The 21,976-nt window shown below is 45.6% G+C and overlaps 1 protein-coding gene across 2 annotated transcripts; it reads right to left on the bottom strand.

Annotated features, from left to right (window-relative positions):
- Nucleotides 1–6,308: 6,308 nt before the first annotated feature.
- On the bottom strand, nucleotides 6,309–21,970 carry Ppp1r3f (protein phosphatase 1 regulatory subunit 3F). Of its 2 annotated transcripts, none has more exons than XM_010606308.1 (4): nucleotides 21,668–21,970; nucleotides 12,072–12,127; nucleotides 11,670–11,752; nucleotides 6,309–9,004 (listed from the first exon to the last, which is right to left on the bottom strand). In XM_010606308.1, exons 1-4 carry the CDS (start codon nucleotides 21,685–21,687, stop codon nucleotides 7,742–7,744), a joined length of 1,422 nt encoding a protein of 473 aa, XP_010604610.1. In that variant the 5' UTR covers nucleotides 21,688–21,970; the 3' UTR covers nucleotides 6,309–7,741. The 2 variants fall into 2 exon arrangements, with proteins under 2 accessions (XP_010604610.1, XP_010604609.1); XM_010606307.1 differs by having other exon boundaries at nucleotides 11,670–11,749; nucleotides 21,668–21,776.
- Nucleotides 21,971–21,976: the final 6 nt, after the last annotated feature.

The following is a 21,976-nucleotide window of genomic DNA, read 5'->3' as shown; positions in this document are numbered from 1 at the left end:
GTTCAAGGCCAGTCTCAACTACATAGTGACACCCTGACAAAAACAAACAAAAAAGGTAGAAAGAGAAGAGAAGGAGAAGGAGAAGAAAAGGGAGGAGGAGGAAGAGGAAGAGGCAGAGAAGGAGAGGGAGAGAGATAGGGAGAAGGGAAAGCGGGGAGAGGGGGAGGAAGGAGAAGTAGTAGAGTAGTAGTAGAAGTAGCAGTAGTAGTAGTGAGATAGATCTTTCCATATGGGAAGGGGGTTAAGAGATGAGAATGGGAAGAGGCTGAAGAAAAAGAATTAAGATGTGTTGTGTCTATGTACCAACTCCTCATGAGGAACATTCTCGTGTATTGAAAATATGTACTAATAGAAAAATAAAAACAAAAAAAAATACCTGGGCTCTTAAGGAAAAAGGGTCAAAGCCCACCCTAGGATAACCCCACTTTTTCACATCCAGAAGGAGCCTCTGAGAGACATCCTGCCCTGGGGCTCATGCACCCAGATATGTTGACCCCACCAAAAGTGAATGTTTAAGACTATCCCTCCTGGCTTCTCTGAGGCCTGCACAGGCTTGGAAATGAGACACCCCTGCCTGCAAATTATGAGTATCACTATAACATGGACCATCCATAGCTGAGCTGAGCCCGGTGACATCAAGACCTCAATGAGGGCACAGGCTTCTGACAGGCTGACCTAAATGAAAGGAAAAGTCACTCTGATGTATAGGGAACCTCAAGTTTGGACGTGGCCTCACCCTGGACCAGAGACACCCAGAATAGAAAGGGGATGGGTTAGAGGATATGGGCAGGTAACAGTGGGCTGAGGGCTGAAGACAGAGAGCAAGGGACACTGAGATTCTAATGCTAGGCCTAAGCCAGGAATGGTGGTGCACACCTGTAACCCCAGCACTCGGGAGGCTGAGGCGGGAGGACTGCCATGAGTCTGAGGCCAGCCTGGACCACACTGTAAGTTCAAAGCCAGTCTGAACTACACAGTGAGACCCTGACTCAAAAAAAGTGCTGATGAAGAACACAGGAGGCCTCTAGGACCTCAGTTTCCTTATCTGTTAGCTAGTTAAAAGTAGAGTTTACACTCTACTTTGGTAAGAGAAAAGTATGGTTCATGCAAAGTGGTCAGCCAGAGTGTGAGGAAAATATTGACAGTATTATTTTTGAGTGGGGTTTGTTGTTGTTGTTTTTGTTGTTGTTGTTGGGTTTGGGTTTGGGTTTTTTGAAACAGGGTCTTGCTATGTAGTTCAGGGTGGCCTTGAACTCAGAGTGATCCTCCTGCCTTGGCCTCCTGAGTACTGGGATTACAGGCATGTGCCACCACACCCAGAAAACCCGTATTATTATTGTTACTGTTACGCAGATCACTCTATTTATCAGTTAACTATAGCACTTTATTGTCCCCCACAGAATGGGAACCCTGCTCAACTGGCCATTGCTGGCTTTGAAGATGGGGGGTGGGGGGCATGAGCCAAAGACTGAGGACAGCCTCTAAGAGCTGAAAAGGAAAAGGGACAAATTCTCCCCTTTGAGCCTTCCAAAGAAACACAGCGTGCCAACCTGTGAGACTTCCGACCTCCAGAACTATAAATGTGTATGTATGCGGTTGTGTTTGGAGCCTTGCACATGCTAGAAAAGTGCTCTACCACTGAGCTACACCCCAGCCCTACATTTATGTTGTTTTAAGCCACTAAGTTTGCTGTTAATTTGTCACACCAGCAACAGGGAACTACTTCAGGGGCAACATACATCCTCCTTTCTTTCCTCCCTCCTTTCCAGGCCCTGTGTGTCAGAAACACCCACCCCTGCAGCCTATAAGATGGTGTCACTGGGATGCTCAAGTGGTGGCCTTGGCCCCCTGTCAGACTCAGTGACAGGGTGACTGAGGAGGATACAAGTCACCTGGGGAGAATGTGAGGGACCCCAGAGCCTCACAAAAGGTCAGGCCAGGAAGGCACTTGGAGCAAGGAAAAGCCCCTACCTTGCATGTCACCCACCACTACAGTAACCCACACAATGGTGGGTGGGGAATAGCGATGGTAAGGTTCTGGTGAGGGCTACCAACTATGGGTATATACAGTCTTGCTGTGTGCCAGGTGTCACCCTCAGTGACTGACAGGTCATCTTATTTCACCTTCACATAACCCTGTGAGAAGAAAACAGATGAGCCAGGGAAGCCACAGAAAGTCTGGGTAAATTGCCAATTGTGTGACCCTGAGACAATTCAGGCTTGGACTGTGTCTCTCCAGTCCCTGCTCTTACCAGCCTTGCTACGCTACACTGACAACTAGATCAACTGAATATGGGCCTGAGGAAGGTTATGTTACACATTTTTCCCAAAGACCACAACTACCCTGCCTGGTAGGCATCAGATCCCTTTTATAGATGAGGATTAGAAACCCAATAAGAACAAGTGACTTACCAAAGTTTGCACAACCAGGATTTGGAGTCCAAGGCTTTTGTTTTGTTTTTTTGAGACAGGGTCTCACTATGTAGTTGAGACTGACCTGGAACTCACTATGTACCCCAGGCTGGTCTCGAACTCAGTGATCCTGCTGCCTCAGCCTCCCAAGTGCTGGGATTACAGGCGTGCGCCACCACGCCTGGCGGGGTTTGGGGTCCAAGACTTTTAAGTGAGACTCCCAAACCCACAACTCTGGCCTATGATAGATGTAATGAGGCCCAAGGGGTGATGGACTCCACCCATCCGAGGACAAGATGGGCAGGTCCTGTCCATGCCCCAAGAGACAGGTGTCCCTACCTCATGACTGCTGTCAGGAGACACAGGATAAACAATTTCCCCTAGCATCATCTCTCCAAACAGGGCTGAGACTCTGTAGCTAGTCTCAGGATAGAAGGCAACACCTGAGCCCATGGGAGCTTAGGGAGGAACATAAAGCCACCTACATGTAGACCAGGAAACTATGCTTGCTGGGAGTCCAAATCACCTTACTCCCACTTCTCACCACTCTTTGTCATTTCTTTTTCTTCCTGGGAATGTATAAAACAAAAAAAATGTATATTTTAATAAATATCAGTAAGTTGTACCTCTATAAACAACCATCCAGGTTGGACAGCAGGCCATTATGGACACGCTAGAAGTCCCCTGGGGCTCTTCCCAGCCACAACTCCCTCTCCCAAAGGGAAGCACTATCGTGACTTTGTGATAATCATCCCCCACATCTCTTTAAAGTTCTCTCTTACATGGTAATACATTAGTTTTACATGTTTGTGAACTTTGTGTAAATGGGCGATGCAGTGTGAAATCTATTTGGCTCTATAGCTCAGCATCATCTATGCGATTCACCCAGACCTTTTCACGTAGTTACAGATCATTCCTTCTCGTTGTAGAATATTCCATTTTGTAAATATACCACAATTTATTGATACATGTGTGATTTCTCTGTCGTTAACATATTCTAGATGTGAAGCTTGGCATGGTGGTGGCACACCTATGATCCCAGAACTCTGGAAGCTGAGGCAGGAAGATCGCCAGGAGTTCAAGGCCAGCCTGAACTACACAGAGACCTTGTCTCAAAAAAAAAAATTCTAGGTTTGAGCTCTTCATCAGTTATATGTGCTTCCATTATCTTCTCCCAATAGGTTGTTTCCATTCTCCTTATGGTATCTTTAGATAATAGTTAGAAAGATATTCTTAATGTCATTTTATGTTTAAAAGTTTCACTTATAGTCAATGTCCTTGTGAAGAAAAACTTTTCTATTGTGAATGTAAAAAGGTTTTCTGGAGTTGGGAATGTGGTAGAACATTGGCCTAACTGGTGTGAGGCTCAACACAGCAAAAAAAATTTTTTTTTAATTCTATGACGTTATATTCCTAAAGCCCCTTGGCTTTACCTTTCATATTTAGGTTTTGAATAAACCCAGGATTATTTTTATGTTGTGAGAGAGATCCAATTCCTTTTTTTCCACAATGGATAACCAATTTCCAACCATTCCCCCACTGATCTACAATACCCCTTTGGTCATTTATTTTGTTTCTACATATGAGTGGGTCTGTTTCTGAAACTACCAGTCCCTCACTGGCCTATTTTTGTAGCAACACCACACCACACCATTTTGACTGCCATACTTTATTATAATGTTTGGGTGTCCTGGCTAGTCTTAGCATTTCCGCATAAATTTGTCAAAATCTATACATATATATATCGAAATTGTGATTTTTCACTGAACCTAAAAACAGTTTAAAGGATACTGATAGCTTTATGACCTTGACCCTTCCCTTCAAAGTGTAAGTGAACCTACTTATTTGAGGGTTTTGTTTGGTTTTGGTACCAGGGATAGAACTCAGGACTCCAGACCTTTAGTTGGCCTTTTTTAAAGTGTTTCTGAACTAGGGATATAGCTCAGTGGTACAGCCACTGCCTAGATTTATGAAGCTCTGAGTTCAATCCTTAGCACTTCCAAAAAAATAAAATCTTTTAATCAGGTTTTATATTTTTCCCCAAAAATCTTGCTCTTTTGTTAGTGTCTAAGTAATTCATAAATGGTATATTTATTAAAATTCTCTTTGTTGTTGGCATATACAAGCAGTTTTTTGGGTGATTTTGACATGGTGGGGATTGAACTCGGGGCTTTAGGGCATGATAGGCAAGTACTGTACCACTGTGCCATACTCCCAGCCTAAGTAACAGATTTTTTAAATATGAATTTGTACCCAGAAACGTTTCTTAAATTTTGTCTTGCTATGTGGCCCAGCGGCCTCAAATTCCTGGGCTCAAAAGATTGTCCCACTTCAGTCTCCCAAGCAGCTGGGACTACAGACACATGCCACAGCACCCAACTCTAAATTCTTAATAATTCTAATAATTTACCCATTATTTTAAATTTTCTACATACACAATGGCATCACTTACAAGTAAGGACAATTCTGTTGCTTATTTCCAATCTTTAGGTGTTTTCCTTGTTTCCCTTGTCCTGTTGTGCTGGCTAGGACTTCTAGTACAATGCTGAGCAGAAACGATGACAGCAGGCATCCTTGCCATGTTCCCACTGTCAAGGCTCTACACGTTTCACCTTTAAGTATGTAGTTTACTGTAAATCTTCTTAGATGCCCTTTAAAACTAAGAAATGTCATTTGACTGTTTTGCTTTTTTAAATCACAGATGACAAAATTTACCTCTTTATCTCCCTGTCAAGATGATTATAATTTTCTTCTTTAATCTGCTAATAATGCCAATTATGTTGAGTTCAAATATTAAAATACATTTGATATTGAGATAATGCAACATGGTTGTATTAAACTTTGAAAAATATATTGGACTTCGGTCACTATAATTCGGTTTCAAATTATTTGCATCTGCATTCTTGAAATTGTTTTATTAATATTCTTTGTTGACTTATCAGGTTTTAACATCTTGGTTATACTTAACCCCTAAAATGAATTGGGCATGCTCCCTTTTTTTCTATACCCTGCAATTGCTTTTGTAAAATTGGTATTTGTGCCTTGGATATTTCAACAACAAAGCCACATGGCCCCAGAGTTTGTGGGGGAAGATTTTGGCTACCTGTACTGTTTCTTCAAGTGGACATAAAACTACTTAAATTTTCAATTCCTTTTTGATACACTTTGGCAAGTTTTATGCCTGTAGTAACATCCATTTTATCTAATTTCTGTCACAAATTGGCAACAACTTGCCTAGACGAGCATCAAATTATCACATCATTGGAAGGCCATAAACATATGCCTGGGTGTTGATATTTGACAAAATTAAATAACCTCCTTGAAAAACAAATTAAGATACAGGTGTGTTGAATTGCTCACTAGCTGTTTTTGGCTCCCAGTCTGCACTGCTGTTCCTTGACTGTACTGCCTCTCCTCCCCTTCACCGGAGTCCTTGTTTTTGAAAACTCAAGCAAGCGTTTTATTCCAAGATTTCCAAAGTCTCTGAACTGAGCTGAGCATCTGTCCTGGTCTTCCACAGCCCAGTGGACCTACCTATCACCGTTAATGTGCTGGCCACACTGTACCGATTCCTTCTTTCTCCTATACTGGACTGCAAGTTCCTTCCTCTGTGTCCACAGAGCAAAGCAGACACAGCCAGTCAATACTTGTGGAGCTGAACTGTGCTTGTAACCACTGAGTGACCAGCTACACTCTCTAGGCTTGTTTCTCCGATTCTTCACACACTGTTGTTTGCCCCTTAATGTACTTCATTCCACAGGGACGTATGGAGCATCTACAGTGTGTGCTGGGTCTGTTCTAGAAAAGGGGACATGTGGAAGGAAAGCAGTTTTGGTTTGGGGGTTTTTGTTTTGGTTTGGTTTGGTTTGGTTTGGTTTTTTTGGTACCAGAGATCAAACTCGGGACCTTGCATTTGCAAGGCAGGAAGCAGAACCACTGAGCTAAATCCCCGGCCCTGTAAAGAAGAAAGCTTGAAGAATGTGGCAGCCCACAAACCAAGTGAAGAAAGGGCTATAAGTTAAGGATCATCAACTGTGTCAAATGCTGCCAAGAAACTGTGGAAGATGAGACTGAGACATCACTGCTGCTGTAACGGTGTGAACATTATCGGTGGCTTCAGCACTTTCTCTGAAGTGGTTGGCCAAAAAAAACACCCTGGTGCTATTTCAGAAAGGAATTGGGGCAGTGGAGGAGTGAAGAACTGAAGAAAGTGGCTGGTTGTTTTAAGAACTTTTGCTGTAAAGGTCAGTAAATAAATATATGGTGTTTTATTTTGCTATGCAGTTTTTTATTTACATGCAATAAATACATCTATCCTTTCTTTCAAAGCTTCTGGGTTTCCTCTTTTGAGTAGCTATGCAATGTCTGTGGACAGCAACTCTGATGTGAATTTTTCACAGTACATTATTTCCTCCATCTTTTCTGAGACCTTTCCTATCCTAGGGTTTGAGGAGTCTCCCTGCTGGTGTCAAAGGATTTTTTTTTTCATTAACCTCAAAACCTTGTGGCTGATTCAAAACCAATGTTCCCATATTCACAGCTAACTACAGCTACCACTGCAGCCACATGACTGACACCAAATCCTCACGTGGCTACCAATCTTCCTCCCTGGCTCTACCACCACTCCTATATACACAGGCAGGCTCTCACAGGCAGAATGTGCAAAGATCACAGGACATGTATTAGGACCATGAGATAAGGAGACACAGATCCTCTAGGACATATTGAAGCAGCAGCAGCAGGTATGGCCACGTCCTCCCCACACTACCCATCACGGTCCTCCCCAAGAATGTGACCACCCTGCACGCTCAAGCCCAAACAGGAGACCACTACACAGCAAGACACGTCATTTCTCATAGAGCTCTATTGTGGCATATAATAATAGGTACTCTATATAAATTAAATTAAAAATAAAGCTCCAGCAGGTTGCACAGATTGGCTGTTAATAAATATATCTCTGGGTAATTGTGCCCCAAGACCAGCTCACGACCACTCTTCCTCATCCAGAGAATTATACAAAAATAAATACAGGCTCAGGGGGCAGGGGAAGGGGGACATGCCTGGTTCCGTCTTAAAAGTTCTTCTTAACTCATACCATCCACTGTCCCATTCCTCTCCATGGGTATCACTGCAGAGAGAGCTCCATGCTGCCTGGAGAGCTAGGGGACAGGAAGGCCTCTCTCCAGTCCAGCATTCTCAGAAGCAAAGGACCAAGGTCCCTCACCACACAGGCCACATATTCCATCTCAACCCTCTGGGGTGGTGGAGGGACTGCCCTTCCCCAGATCCCAGAGAGGAGAAACCTGTTATGCTGATCTCACAAGCAGCCCTACGAGAACCAGGCCAGAGAGAGGCACAGCACAAGCACCAGGAGGGACACACCACTGTTCAGAGCCACAGGGACTACAACCAGCCCAGCCAGGACTCCCAGAGTCTGGGTCAAGGGCCCCCGGAGCTGAGGAGGCAAGCCACACACACATTCCGCAGGGCCTGCTAGGCTGGGAGACCTCTTTGGGGGCTCAATGCTTGGACCTGCACCCTCTTCGTCCTGGGAGACCACATGAGGCCTGGCCACACTAGAAAGACAGACTTCAGCCCCCAAGATACCAAGGAGGGCGGGATTCTGCTCCTGCAGGACTGGAGTAGCTGGCTCTTTGCTGGACATAGCAACCAAGCTGCTTGCCCTCTCAGTGGTGACCTCCATCTGGACTTCCGTCCCAGCCTTTCCTGGGGACCTGGTCACTCCAGCTATGACCCTATTCATGTGCAAAGAGTTGGTGTCCTTGCCCATCCCTTTCTCTGAAACCCCAGTGAACTGACCCTCTGCAGCCAAAACCACAGGGCTGTCACACCCCAAGCCATCTGCCCATGGAAGCCACACATCGCCCATACTGGCTACAGCAGAGTGGGCCCCAGAGAGGATTTCCGGAGGAGATTCCTTGGGGCTGTCTCCTTCAGGGCTAGAGGGAATGGTGGAGAGCCCCTCTTCACCCTCCCCCTCGTCATCAGGGTCCTCAGTGTCCTTGATGAGCTCCACACCACGCCCTAGGCGTGCATAGTGCAGCGTGATCTCCTCAGCCAGAGCACTGTTCAGAGCCCGCTCCGGGCCAGGCCACTTCAGGATCAGGTCACGGTCTGTGAGGATGCCTGGGGGATGACTGGGAGATGTACCCCCATCAGTGGGGCCCTCCCCACCTCCTCCTGCCCCGCCTGCAGCCACAGCAGCCCGCAGGCGGCTCAGGTGAGACAGGTAGAGCTGCTCCAGCTCTTGGTCAATGGTGTCTTCGCCAAGCAGCTCCTCCAACCCGCTCACAATCCCCAGACCCGCAGGGGACTCATCCATAACAGCCCCCACTTCCCATGTGGCCTCCACCTGTTGCTGGCTGGGTTGCAGGAAGAGCCCGGTGGCTCCCTCGCTTATATCGGGCCCTGAGGCCTGGTCCCTGGGAGAGCCGCCCAGGCCACAGAGAGGATTAGAAGGGGGAATCCTGATGGCTGGCGCCTGAGGGACCTCAGTAAAAGCCACAGGTGGACAGCTCCTGGAGATGTCACCCTCTTCTGGAGAGCTGCCAATCACTGTAACTTCAGAAACCTGGAGCCGTGACAGAGGTAGAGAGAGAAAGGAAAATGAGTAAAGCAGAGAAGGGATGGGACAAGCAGAGATGGTAACAACTGCTAAGAGCCAGCCCCACAGGGATTTCCAAATAAAATGCCTTAAAGAGCGCTTAGTAGTTCTCTGAACTCCAAAGACTCTACCACCTATACTAAAATAACAATATTAGATGCCATAAAAGGGGAGTCCCCACAGGTGATGAATCTAAGGCATTCAGTGGGCGTCAATCTTTGGTGGATAATTATCAGGACATAACAGTTGGTTTACCTTCAAACATGGCCCGAATACCCATATGAATTCATGATGTATTTTTCCTGTTAAAATATTTACTTCCTAGCTCTATCTCTGGAAAAGGTCTACAGTAACCAATCTAGTAGCAATAACACACCAAGCCCTCAGATCTGGGTCTTTACATACTATTCTCCACTAAAAGGAACCAGGGTTCCTTAGAGAAACAGATACCTCTTGCCAGGTTTTGGGTGGGCAAAGTGCAGGATGAGCCAGGGATATACTATCACAGCAGGATGTGAGGAAGGGTTTTCATCTTTTAAAAAAATTAATAAATGCGATGAATTGAAAGTTACAAAATGTTTAGAATCAATGAATTCATAATGACACACCAAAACCAAAAATCCTTTAATTGATCACCTTTGGAGAAGTTCATTTGTTTCTGAATACTAGTAAATGTAAGGGAGAAAATTAAGTATTCATACAGCTTTTCCTGTATAAATTTTGTTTTGGTTTGGTTTTTTGAGACAGGGTCTTGCTATGTAGTCCAGGCTGGTCTCAAACTTGCAACAATCCTCCTCCCTCAGTCTCCCAAGTGCTGGGATTACAGACATGCACCACCATGCCCAGTGCCCTGTATAAATTAGACCCCAATGTAGCCAAACAGTTGATGTGAGAGAGGTTTTCTCTCCAGCTAGTTAAAAGAAGTGGGGATAATAGAATTAAAAGGATTTAATTCTATTTATATCAATTTAATTATAATATATTTAAGAAAGTAACAAAATCAATAGTTTACTAAGTTAATTAAATTTAATTATAAAAGGCTAAATTGATTAAATAAAATGAATTAATAAAAATAGAATAAGAAACATGTTTCCACCTGGACAGCATTAGCCAAATTCACAGTGTGGAAAATGGTGCAGGAAAAATGGGAGTTTTTTAACAAACACATTGCAAGGAAAGAAAATGGGGGAGATAACAAAATCTGAAGAAACACATCCACCAAATGCAACATGTTGAGCTGGGTGTGGTAGTGCCCACCTGTAGTCCCAGCACTCGGGAGGCTGAGGCAGGAAGATCACTGCAAGTTCAAGAACAGCCTGGGCTAAATAGTGAGTTCCAGGTCAGTCCCAACTACGTAGTGAGACCCTGTCTCGAAAAAAATACGTTTGCCTTGGGAATCCTGGAACACTTAGAGATAAGGAAGGTAGAACCCTGACCACCAAATATTTGATGATATGAAGTATGAAAGATAGTGTTAATTTTCTGAAGTGTGATAATGCTATTATCATTGAGTTTTGTTGTGTTCCTGTTGTTTGGGGTTTTTTTAATAATTCTTAATTTTCTGAGATACAAACTGCACTATTTGTGAATGAGATGGGGTCTGGACCTTTTTCTAAAATAATTCCATAGAAATAAAAGGAGAGAAGATGAGGGCATACGTAAAATAGGAATGGACACATACTGATATATTGATATTTGGTGAAAGTAGGTGATGGTGTGGGTTCATACTCTACATTTGAATATTTTTGTACTGAAAAGTTAAAACACATACACACATACACATACATACATACACACACACGTACCCCCCTTTGGGGTGCCTCTTCCTCCCCTGCTATCACCACTGTGGCTCACCTGGACCACCAAAGTGGTCTCCTCCTCCTTGGGGCCCCTGCTTCCATCCACCAGCAGTCTTATTTTCCCTGCAGCAGACTGAAAGCCTGTTAAACCCTAGCTGCTCACCACCCTCCTGTGGCTCCTCCCTCAGAGTAAAAGCCAAAGTCCACACTGTGACCCACGAGGCCCCATCTAATCTGTCCCATCACCTCACTGGCCTCATCCCCCACCACTCTGCCCCTCACTCACTGTCTCTGGCACCCCAGGCTCAGTGCTCCTCACACGTTATGCCCCACTCCAGGCACTCTGCACGTGCCCAGGACACTTCTAGTTATCCGCGTGGTTCACTCTCTTAACCTTCACATCTCTCAAATCTCACTCACTAAGCCCTTCCTAGGCCAATCTAAAGCTGCAAACATTTTCTTTCCTTCTCGCTCTCTCACTCACTCTCTCCCCTCCCATCTCTTTGGTCTTTTTCCTTAACAAGCACTGTCCTCATCTAAAATACCATATATTTTAATTACTATTTCATCATATCTCATCTCACTAACATGTAAGCCTCAGACAGACAGCATTTTTGTTGACTATGTTTCCAGTGTCTACAACATAGAGCAAGTGCTCCTTAAATGTTTGTTAAATTAACTGAAATTCCTCTAAGTCCAGATGAATCACTGTATTCTCCTACTCGCCTGTTAGCTTCCAGTTTTTGTGACCTTCTTCCAACCTAGGGGGACCCAGAGTTAGTTGGCTGTATCACCAAACACTGTGCCCACCCTTAGGTGCAGGGCCCACTTACCTGAAGTGTCATCTGGGGCCATGGACGGAGAGGGGTGGGGGCCACCAGGGAACCCAATGACTCCTGGACCTCAGGACGCTCTGCTGAAGAAAAGAGAAAGGCAGTTTGGGGCAAGACAGTCATGAGATTTTAAGAAAATCTGCTAGTCTAGCCAATTGGCAGTTTTTCTCTATAGGTTTCTGAGACGGTCTAAGGGTGGCTGAGTGGGCTCTGTTTTTATAGAAAGAAAAAGAGAAAGAAAGAAATGGTAACAAGAAGCTAGAAGAGCTGGGGATATAGTTCAGTGGTTGAGCACTTTCCTAGTCCATGCAAGGCCCTAGGTTCCATCCCTAGCACCACTAAACAAACAAAAAACTGAGACATTAAAATGGGGCTAGAACTCCCAGCTTTCCAGGTGCTTACCCACAACAGGGGTATTATCATCCATGTTCTTCATCCTCAGCTCCTCCTCGTGAGGCCTGTGGGGCAGAAGAGAGAGTACATGGATCTGAACCTCTGTGGTGGCCCATCTTTGACTGAAAGCTGTTGTTTTCTCTTCTACTGCCTCCTTTTATTCCTTGATCATAAAAGTCCTATACAATCATCGTAGAAATTTTACATAATACAGGAAAGTATGAAGATGCAGGAAACAATCAATCACATTAGTCAAAGACATCTACTATCACCATTTTGGCAATTTTCATTCCAGACATTCTCCAAAACCATTTAGATTCTGTAGACATATTTTCACAGCTGGTTTTGTCCATTTAACAGTAAGAAACATTATAGATTTTTGCAAACATTGAAAACAGCTGCTTAACACTCATATCGTATGGGTTTGCCATAACTTGTATAGCTATCCCCTTCCAACTGAGTAGCTAGGTTACTTAAAGCAAACTTCAGCAAACAGCACCAGGCACAGTTTTATCAACAAGTTTGGGGGTATGTCCCTGGTTGAGAAGGAAATCATCTTATCCAAGGGCAAACAAGGAGGCTATAGGACACAGGGAACCACAGAGGCAAGGAAGAAAGGGGGATGGAAAGGGATCAGCCTGCCAGGTTACATCACCTTCTTACCTGTAATGGGTACAGGGGAGCCCGGATGTACACAACACGTACAAGGTAATCAAGAGGAATGAGGAAGGAAAGGCAGACACCAGCACCGGGTATAGAGCAGGGATTAAATCACAGGTGATACTGTATTTATTGGTCAACCAAGTCAGATCCCTGAGTCACATAAGCCAAGTATATTTCAGATCTTGCCAGAGTAAGGTCTCTGTATGAAGAAGGCACTGATCCTATTCTCACATGAGCATCAAATGTCTGCCGATAAGTGTCGATTATATGTTCAGAGACCTGAAGGGAGCCGAGGAAATTGCTCATTATCTTTTTTTTTCCAATGAGGCAATGGATTAATACTGACATTTGTGGAAATAGCTCAAACTTTATGGAAATATCTAATCAATTGCCTTCACAGAAACAGATCACTAGCTGACCTGCACACAGTACTATGGCATTAGGCACTGGTCTACACACTTCACATATATTACTCCTCACTGCACCCTATGAGATAGGTATTTCTAATCCTTTCAAATAGGTAGTACAATTATTTCTACCTTAACAGTGATGTAATGGAAGCTGGGTGAACAGCTCAAGGTCACACAAACAGAATCAAACCCCAGGCCTTCTCGTTTTTAACCAAAAAGCTGCTGCTTCTTGGATAAGGGGGACTGGGGTCTTACCCAACCCCATCTCTAACTCTTTCTAGAAGTGGGTAATACAGGTTTCTCTCTGGATTTCTTTCCCACCCCCTCCCATATTCAGTCCTAGTTTCCCTGGCTCCAAGGGACTTGTGGCTAGGAGACCACCAGAGACAGAGTGGCTGCAAGAACTTTTTATCAGCACCATCAAGGAGGAAGTGTGAACCATGTACACTATATGGAGCTTTGGAAGGGACAGTCTGTCTTTCTCTGTGGTCTAGGACTCATACATGCGACCAGAGAGGTATTTAAACCAGAATACTACAGAACCTGAAGTGGGTGCCTCCTACACACCACAGATGAGAAAGGAGGATTCAGAGCAAACTGCCCTGGTCCTGCAGCAGCCCCCTCAGTAGGACTAAAATTCAAGCCTTTGAATTTGTGGCTCAATGGGATTTCTTCCAGGTGTCACTGAGTTCTCTGTTTTTTAAAAAATCATCTTCCTGGAATCTTCTAAAGCAAGCCTCTTCAAGAATACCCCCAAACAGGGCTGGGGATTTAGTTCAGTGGCACAGTGGCTGCCTGGCAAGCGCAAGATGCTGAGTTCAATCCCTGGTACCAAAAAAAAACAAAAAAAAAAAAACAAAAAACAATAGACAGAGAGCCACCTCTCCCTCCCAGGTGCAGGGCTAGACAAGCCTCCCTCCCATCTGGCCCAATCCTGACATGCATGACAACCAGGTTTCAAAAAGCCACTACAGGGCCAGGGATTTAGCTCAGTGGTTCCACTGCCTGCCTCACAAGAGCAAGGTGATACCAGAGCCACTACAAATTCTTAGATACGACATTGAAAAAAGAGAGCTCAAGGAGCACCCACCCAGCAGGAAAAGGACTCCACGATTCAGCTAATGGAGAGAAAAACAAATGCAAAAGAAATCCTTCAGCCACCAAGGCTTCTTTCCACAGCCGAGGAGGTGAGAAGACAGTGACATCCAAAAATCAAGCAACTGAGTTCATTCCAAGATCCACAAAGTCAGCAGAAGCAAACAATCTGTTCTCCCAACCTCGAAAGTCAGAGAAATGAAAACAGGAAACAGGCATTTACCATGCACCTCCTCCTACGTGGGCCCTTTCCATTGATTATGTCAAGTCATTTGAAAGCCTTCACATCTATTCTTCAATAGAGAACCTTCCCTTTTTACAAATGCAGAAACTAAGGCTTAAGGAACATTGTCTCTATACCCACTGACTACACACCACACTGATAACATACAAAGAAGGTACCACTTTGAAGATAGTCTTTAAAAAAAAAACAAATAGTAGCCTTTGAGAGCAAAAATTTTATATAAGATACAATTGCAATCAAAATGAGGACAGTAACAAAAATTGAGTACAAGTGTATACTGACTCACTGATCAGTAACAGAGAAGAGGGGTTCTCAGAAAAATGAGGAGGAAGATTCAGAACAAAACCGTACTTACAGTGTGCCTGCTAGTTTTCAAGAAGGAAACCTACCCTTTTGGCACCAGTCCCACAAATGACATGTGGCATCCTCTCAGGTGCATCGGGCAGTAGAGGCCCAGGAGACACATTGCTGCAGATGTCTTGGGCACACATCAGGTGGGTGTTTTACAAACACTAGTCAAGCCCGTGTCACCTCAAAGGGGCCATGTCAAACCTGTACACCAGTCTCCTGGGCATGAAAATTCCTCCTGCTATCAGGAAACTTAATGGCTGCTGACCTTAAAACAGGACCGCAAGAGACCAAGGGATGACACTGTAGAAAGAGGTGGCATTGGCCCCCACCTAGGCAAGCCAAGACAGAACAGAAAGATTAGTTGCCAGTTGGTGAGCGAGCAAGCAAGCACAGATGAACCCCCTTGGAGAAAAGCCAAACAGGCTCTCAAAGCCGTCACATCACTGCCGTCACTACAAGTCCTGAGTGCCCTTAGCGTGCCTGACTTCAAAGAATTTTGCCAGCCACAAGTGGGTCAGGCACCAAAACCCAAAGGGAAACTCAGCAGAGCCCAGCTCTCATGGAGACAACCTGATGATGCTGCTACTCTCCGAGGGAACCAACAGCTTCAGAAAGCTGCCTTACCAATACCTGGAACCTGTTACCCTGGGCCATGTGCTTTCTTAAAAGAATGGGGTTTAAAGGTAGCTGTGAAAGCTACCAAGTTATATAGGCCACTGCCTTGCCTTCCCCAGCCAGTGTCAGCCTCAACTTTGGGACTTGTGGACAAGCCAGCAGGGGATAAGGAGAGAGCAGTTCATCACGCCCTGAGCATTTTTCATAGCAGTGATTGATTCTCTGCCCACCGTCCACATTAGGAAAACAATTTTACATCATTATCCACACAAGTGTAAATGTATATGCATATATAAAACTGAAAATTGGTTCTTCAAATGAAACAATACTTACCTTTACTACATTTTGTGGTGTACTTTTTTTGTTTTTTTGTAGACTGGATCTCACTGTGTAGTTCAGGCTGACCCTGAACTCACAGTAATCTTGCCTCAGCCTCCTGATTGCTAGGATTACAGGTGTGCATTATCACACCCAGCTTCTATGCCATTTTTTAAGTTTGTTCAAACTCAGTAAGTTAATTTTACATCTCAATAAAACAGTCAAGACATGCAACTTTGAATACCAGCTCTGCCACCTACCAGCAGTGCAACCTGAGGCAAGTTACTTAACCGCTCTGTGCCACAGTTTTCTTGTCTATAAACAGGGAATAATAGTAACACCTACCTTGGCAAATTATTGAGTGGACTGAGGAAAATCTGAAAAGCACCTACAAAGTGCTGAATAATAATTCCCTCCAAATTCCCATTGAAGGAAACTGAGGTTCTGAAAAGGAAAGCAATCTGCCCAGTGGTGCCCAGCTGGTAGGACACTACCCAGCCTGGTATAGCAGTTAAGAACTAGGGCACTAGAGCAGGACTCCACAGGCTCTGACCCCAGCACTGCCACTGAGTGCATCCACTCAGTGTCCCTAACAATGACACCCTACCAGCTTTCCATGAAATAAAAAGGGAACTTTTTCACATTAAATCCTCCCTCTCTAGACAATTCAGATGACCACTGGCCCATCCTGTTTCAACTCCAATGGCTCTCATTTCCCCTAAGGCTGCCAATTTGAATATCAAGTTGGCTCCTATCCATTCAGTTATAGGTGCACCTAATAATACCCACTGAGGCCTTACTGTGCCTCGGACCCAGTGACAGACCCTGGAGACACACTGGTGAATAAACCCACCTAGGAAGCTCACAATTCAGTGTCGAAGAAGACATTAAAAAATACTCATACTCATTCTTTTAACAAACATTTATTAAGCACTTGCTAAGTGCCAGGCTCCATGGCCGGCCTGTAAGAATACAGTGGTGACCAACCGCAGACCATGTCCCTACCCCTCTCGGAGCTTACAGTCTAGTCATCCAGTAATCCCCTAATGAAGGTCTGACTACAAACTGAGGTCAGTACCTTCAGAAAAGTAGAGTGCCCTAGAACAAGGTGCCTTGGCCCAAAGCACAGAAGTAGCAAGGGCTTAAGGATGCTTAGAGAGCAAGCAAGGAAGGGGCAGGAGTGTAAGAGGACGCTCTGGAGCACTGTGCAGGACGTGACGAATGCAGCTGTAGCTGAGGTGAGTCTGAGGAATTCAGTCAAATAGAAACAACAGGTTTGGATACCTGAGGCTGAAAGAAAGAACAAGGAGAAGGGCCAGAGAGTAGAGTATGGTCTCCAGGCCAGGGAAGGAACTATCCTAAGAAGGAGCAGCCAGATACTTGAAGACAACTGTAGAATCTCTTGTGAAATTTGGCCAGTGTTGGAGCTGATGAGTACCTGGGGGTGAAGTAAGTAAGAGAAGCTGCAGGCAACACTCCAGTAAGTTCTGGGGGTGATGGGTGCTGGCTAGGAGTGCCAGGCAGAGGCAGTCAAGCAGACAGATCCTGGCCTGGGGAAAGGTCACCAGATAGGATCAGGTGAGGACAGGAGAAAATTTGTCAAGACAAGAAAGGACTGCTAAGGTCAGATTTCAGAGCGAGTGGCAGAAAATAGGACCCTGGAGCATAGGGTGGGGAACCCGCCCAACAGTGAAGAAACCCTCCTCACCAGTAACAGAGCAGAGGGGGATTAGTGTGCAGGTTTGGGGGCTGCAAGCAGCAGGGAGTTCTATTCTTATGGTTTTTATTTTGTTTTTGGAAGCAAGAGGTAAAGTCTGAAGGTAAAGAACATTTGAAAGAGTCACACGAGAAAGGAGACAAGTATGGGTCAGAAAAATAGAGTAGGACTGCCGGAACAGGTAGCTAATGATTCTGAATTTTTGGCAAGGCTCATCTATTGTGCTATGTGGCATCCTCCAACAGGGCTTGCCTGAGAGCCCAAGGAGGTTGCAGTGGACAGGTTTCCCCAAGGAAGCCCTCTTAGAACTGACTGCAAAGGGTACCAAACATTCTCAGTGAAGGAAAAAGCCACAAGCAAAGGCCTGAGGCAGGATGGAGCAAGGCCCTTTGCAATAACAGAAAGACCATGGTGACAGGAGCTCAGGAACAGAGACTGGTTCATGAAATAAGCCTAACAGCCAGAGGAGACCAGATTGGGGGATGGAAAAGGGGTATGTTTGAACGCCATGATCAGGGCCTACTGGTCTTTATTTTTAAGAATAATAGGACACCTGCAGCCGTTAATTCCGGCACTGGGGTGACTGATGCAGGAGGATCACCACAAGTTCAAGGCCAGCCTGAACTACATAGCAAGATGCTGTCTCAAAATAAAATAAAATAATAATAATAATAATAATAATAATAATAATACCACCTTCTCACAGTGTTAAGCCAATGCAGACCAGGAGGTCTTCCCCTCACACCAGTCTGGGAACTCTGGACTCTGTGAGCCTCAGTTTGCACATTCGGAAAAGAGAGATTTAAAATGGTCTAGCTCACATGTACTGCTGTCAGGAGTAAATGAAACTTCTCACAGCACCAAAACACTCAGCAAAGTGCCTAGCAAAGAGCAGGGGCTCAGCCAAGTTTCACACAAGCCCACCCAGCTCCATCACAAGCCTTTGGATACCTTAGGACCAATCTGCATCTTTTTCCATTCGTGAACCTAGCACAGTACGGAGCACATAGTTAAGTCCTCAATAAATGCTTGTTGATGGATAACCTCTAAGCCTAAGGGGGTACTGAAAGCCTGGCTCTGCAATGCAAGAAAAACAGCCAGTCAGGTTTCTCAACTACAGCTCCATGGCCAGCACAGACTCCTTCCTTCCATGCCCTCGCCTGATGTGGCCGTCCGCAGGGTACAGTGGACCTGCAGCCAACATTTCCTGAAGTCTCCTACACTGAGACTCCCACAGGAAAAGAATGTCCCCTGAGATCCTTCACCATTTCCCCAGAGGGCTGGATCCGGGCTGGCGGCAGGGGGGTGGCTGTTCTTCAACAGCGCTCCAAGTCACCTGCAGCACACAGGTTTTAAAACAATAATAAGTCGAAATGTACTCACCAAGAAAGCCACCAAACCTACAAAGAAAATCTTATCGTTGATCTTGCAATGAGCACCAGCCTCCCCTTTGCAAGAGCTGAGATCAAACGATAAGAAGCTATCAAAAAGTCATCTGCCCACTTAAAATAATATCACAAGTCATGTTAGGAACCACAGACCTGGGGCCAGTTACCAAAACAATTGTCTAAATGGGCCGCTTCAATTTCTCCTTAAAACCACCCATGTATTTTTAAAAGAAAAACACCCTTTCCCCCTTGGCCCAGCAACGCTTGATTTCTGTTCCCTTCCTTTCACATTCTTGAAAATGACCAAACTCCATCGCCCAATCTGTCACATCTTGCAAACACAGCTCCCAAGACAGCCAGCTAGGATGATAATTTGGGAAAAGTGACAGAAAGTAAGGGGATTGTGGAGTACTACAACTGCTCAATCTCTTGATCTGGGTGGTAGTTACACAAGTGTATATTTATGTATAAATCCACTGAGCTGTACACTTGAGTACACACTGTATGCAATAAAACAAAGCACACATAAAAGGAAAAGCATGCCACACTGAGAACACTTAGAGTGAAGTTCAGAACTTGCCCTGGACCTCCCTGGCCTTCAAGAGGATTAGTATTTCTAATATTTTCTAATATTTCTCCCCTGGCCCTGCATTTACAAGCTGAGTGACTGAGGAAGCTGGCTCACCTCTCCGAGCTCCATTTCCCCCTCTCTAACTGGGGAGAATCTTAGTGCCTACAGCACACAGCACAGGCAGCTGGGCTCAAAGGCAGAGCAGACCCAATGCTCTTGGCGAGCTCAGTAAATGCTGACCACTGTTATCTTCTGCAGCTACCCCCATGCCTTGCCCATGTCTGCTGCATCCAATTCAGCCACACATGACCGTCATCCCCTTTAGCAGATGAGGAAACTGAGGCAAGGCCCCACAGCTGATGGGCAGAGCTGAATTTAGGAATCTGCAGAACTGTACATGAGTACCTAAATATCAATACTAGCTAACACCTCTACTTTGAACACCTACTTTGAACTAGGCTCAGTTCTGAGTGCTTTTACTCATATCCGGTGAGGCAGGTGCCGTAATTATCTCTTTTACACATGAGGGTAGGGTCACCTGAGGCACAGCGTGGTTAAATGAGTTCGCCAAGCTCACAAAGTCAATTAAGTGGCAGGGCTGGGATTTGAACACAATTGATGCGAGAATAAACACTTTTTATGCTGGAAGCAAAACCATGCTGCCAGCCCCTTTGAACTGTCTCAGGCCATGGTGGGACTCACAAGTTGCTAAGTGCTTATATGCTTGCTCACTCGGGCACATCGGCCCACCAGCTGAAAGCAAGGTCTTCCTGAACCACTCACTGCCTAAGGCTTTACCGGGACCAGGAGAACCCACAAAAACCTCGCTGTAGCCAGCAGCTCCTGATCCATCACACACAAGGTAGCCCCTTTGAACTGTCTCAGGCCATGGTGGGACTCACAAGTTGCTAAGTGCTTATATGCTTGCTCACTCGGGCACATCGGCCCACCAGCTGAAAGCAAGGTCTTCCTGAACCACTCACTGCCTAAGGCTTTACCGGGACCAGGAGAACCCACAAAAACCTCGCTGTAGCCAGCAGCTCCTGATCCATCACACACAAGGTGTAAAAAAAAAAAAAAAACCACTTTCTCATTTCCACTTCCAGTCCTCCCGAGAACAGAAAAGTGTATGCACTTTGGAGGGATTCCACTGATCCCAAGCTAGACTGCGACGACTGCACAATAAAATCAAGCTTAGCTACTGCCCTTGAAAAACTCATACCTTAATAGAGGAAAGTTAGGAAAATTTCGTATCCAGCCTCCCACAATATAACTGGCTCTTTCTCCCAGCCTCTAAATAGTTCAACGAGGTGTGACACAAAGCAAGAAGCATGAGCTTCAATTCCACTCCCCAAATGGTTCTGCCTCTGCCAAAGCCACTGCTTTCCCTGAAAGTATGACCTCACACCCTCGCCTCTGCAGGAGGCCTCATTCTCCATTAGCATACAGTAAAATGTGTATAGGCTTCAAGGTCAGACATGGATTAAGTGCAAAGGCCAGGCACCATCACTTCCTCAACCAGTTTCTCCATTCTGGAAACTTGATTTCCTGCTGTTACATGGGGATCATATTCTCTATCATTCACTGGCAAGGCCTTTTGTCCACACTACCATGTCATTATAGTTCTCCCTACTCCAGCATATGGCCCATCATACACACCAAGCTTATTTCCTGCCTCAGGACCTTTGCACTTGCTGTTCCCTTATCTAAAACACCAGCCTTCCATTTCCCTATCTTTCCTGACTAAGTTTAAATAGTACTTTGTCATGTCTTTCCTGTTCCTTTACCTACCAACTCTCTCCACCATAACTCTAATCATCATCCAGGGCTCACTTCAAAAGCTCTCTCTAAACACCATGTCCTAAGCAGCCATTCCCTCCCAATCCATCACCTTTGTTTTCCTCTTATCTCAGCTGCTAACCTTATTCCTATTTCTGTTTACTTGCTTGCTTTTTCAAACTGTCTCCTATGGGAGCCTTATATGATCCTTGAGGGCAGGAACGATGTCTGTCTTGTTCAGGGCTTTACAGTGGCACTCAATAAATGAATGAATGAAACCCCAGTCATTTAAACAGTGACAAGCACATATTTGGCCTCCACTACTCTTTGGCCGACTGAATGCACCCTCCTCCCAGTCCTGGAGAGCAGGCCTGAGGGATTCCTGGGCCAAGATGCTTGCCCTCCACTCTACATACAGCCCTGCGTTGGCGGAGGTGGCGCTGGCAGACATTACCTGCGCCTCACCGGCTTCATGCAGCTCTTCAGCTGCCTGGCCTCAGCCTCCACAGGACCCTGGCACTCAGGCTGTGGCTCCAGCTGCTGCAGCTGCTGCTGCTGGGGCAGCCCTTCGGCATCAGTGGGTGTGGGAGCGGGTGCGATCCGGAGCAGAACTGTGTAGTTGCGGCCGTGGTTGTTGGCCCAGAAAGTGCCCTCGGGGGTCTCATAGCGCACCACGAAGTCGAGGCGCGCCCCATCGCCCGCGCCCTCAGCAAAGGGCAGCTGGAAGGCAAAGCGGTCGGTGTGGCCGCCGTCGTCGGGCGAG

This window comes from Fukomys damarensis, unplaced genomic scaffold, assembly GCF_012274545.1.
Source record: "Fukomys damarensis isolate Sample0158 unplaced genomic scaffold, DMR_v1.0_HiC HiC_scaffold_39, whole genome shotgun sequence".
Classification (NCBI taxonomy): Eukaryota; Metazoa; Chordata; class Mammalia; order Rodentia; family Bathyergidae; genus Fukomys; species Fukomys damarensis.
This window is presented reverse-complemented; position numbering and strand designations above follow the sequence as displayed.

Coding starts and splice junctions, on each gene's coding strand:
- Ppp1r3f (XM_010606308.1), bottom strand. CDS start 21,687: ATGAAGCCGGTGAGGCGCAG. Junction 11,753..12,071: donor TGATAATACCCCTGTTGTGG/GTAAGCACCTGG, acceptor TCTTTTCTTCAG/CAGAGCGTCCTGAGGTCCAG. Junction 9,005..11,669: donor GGCCCCAGATGACACTTCAG/GTAAGTGGGCCC, acceptor TCACGGCTCCAG/GTTTCTGAAGTTACAGTGAT.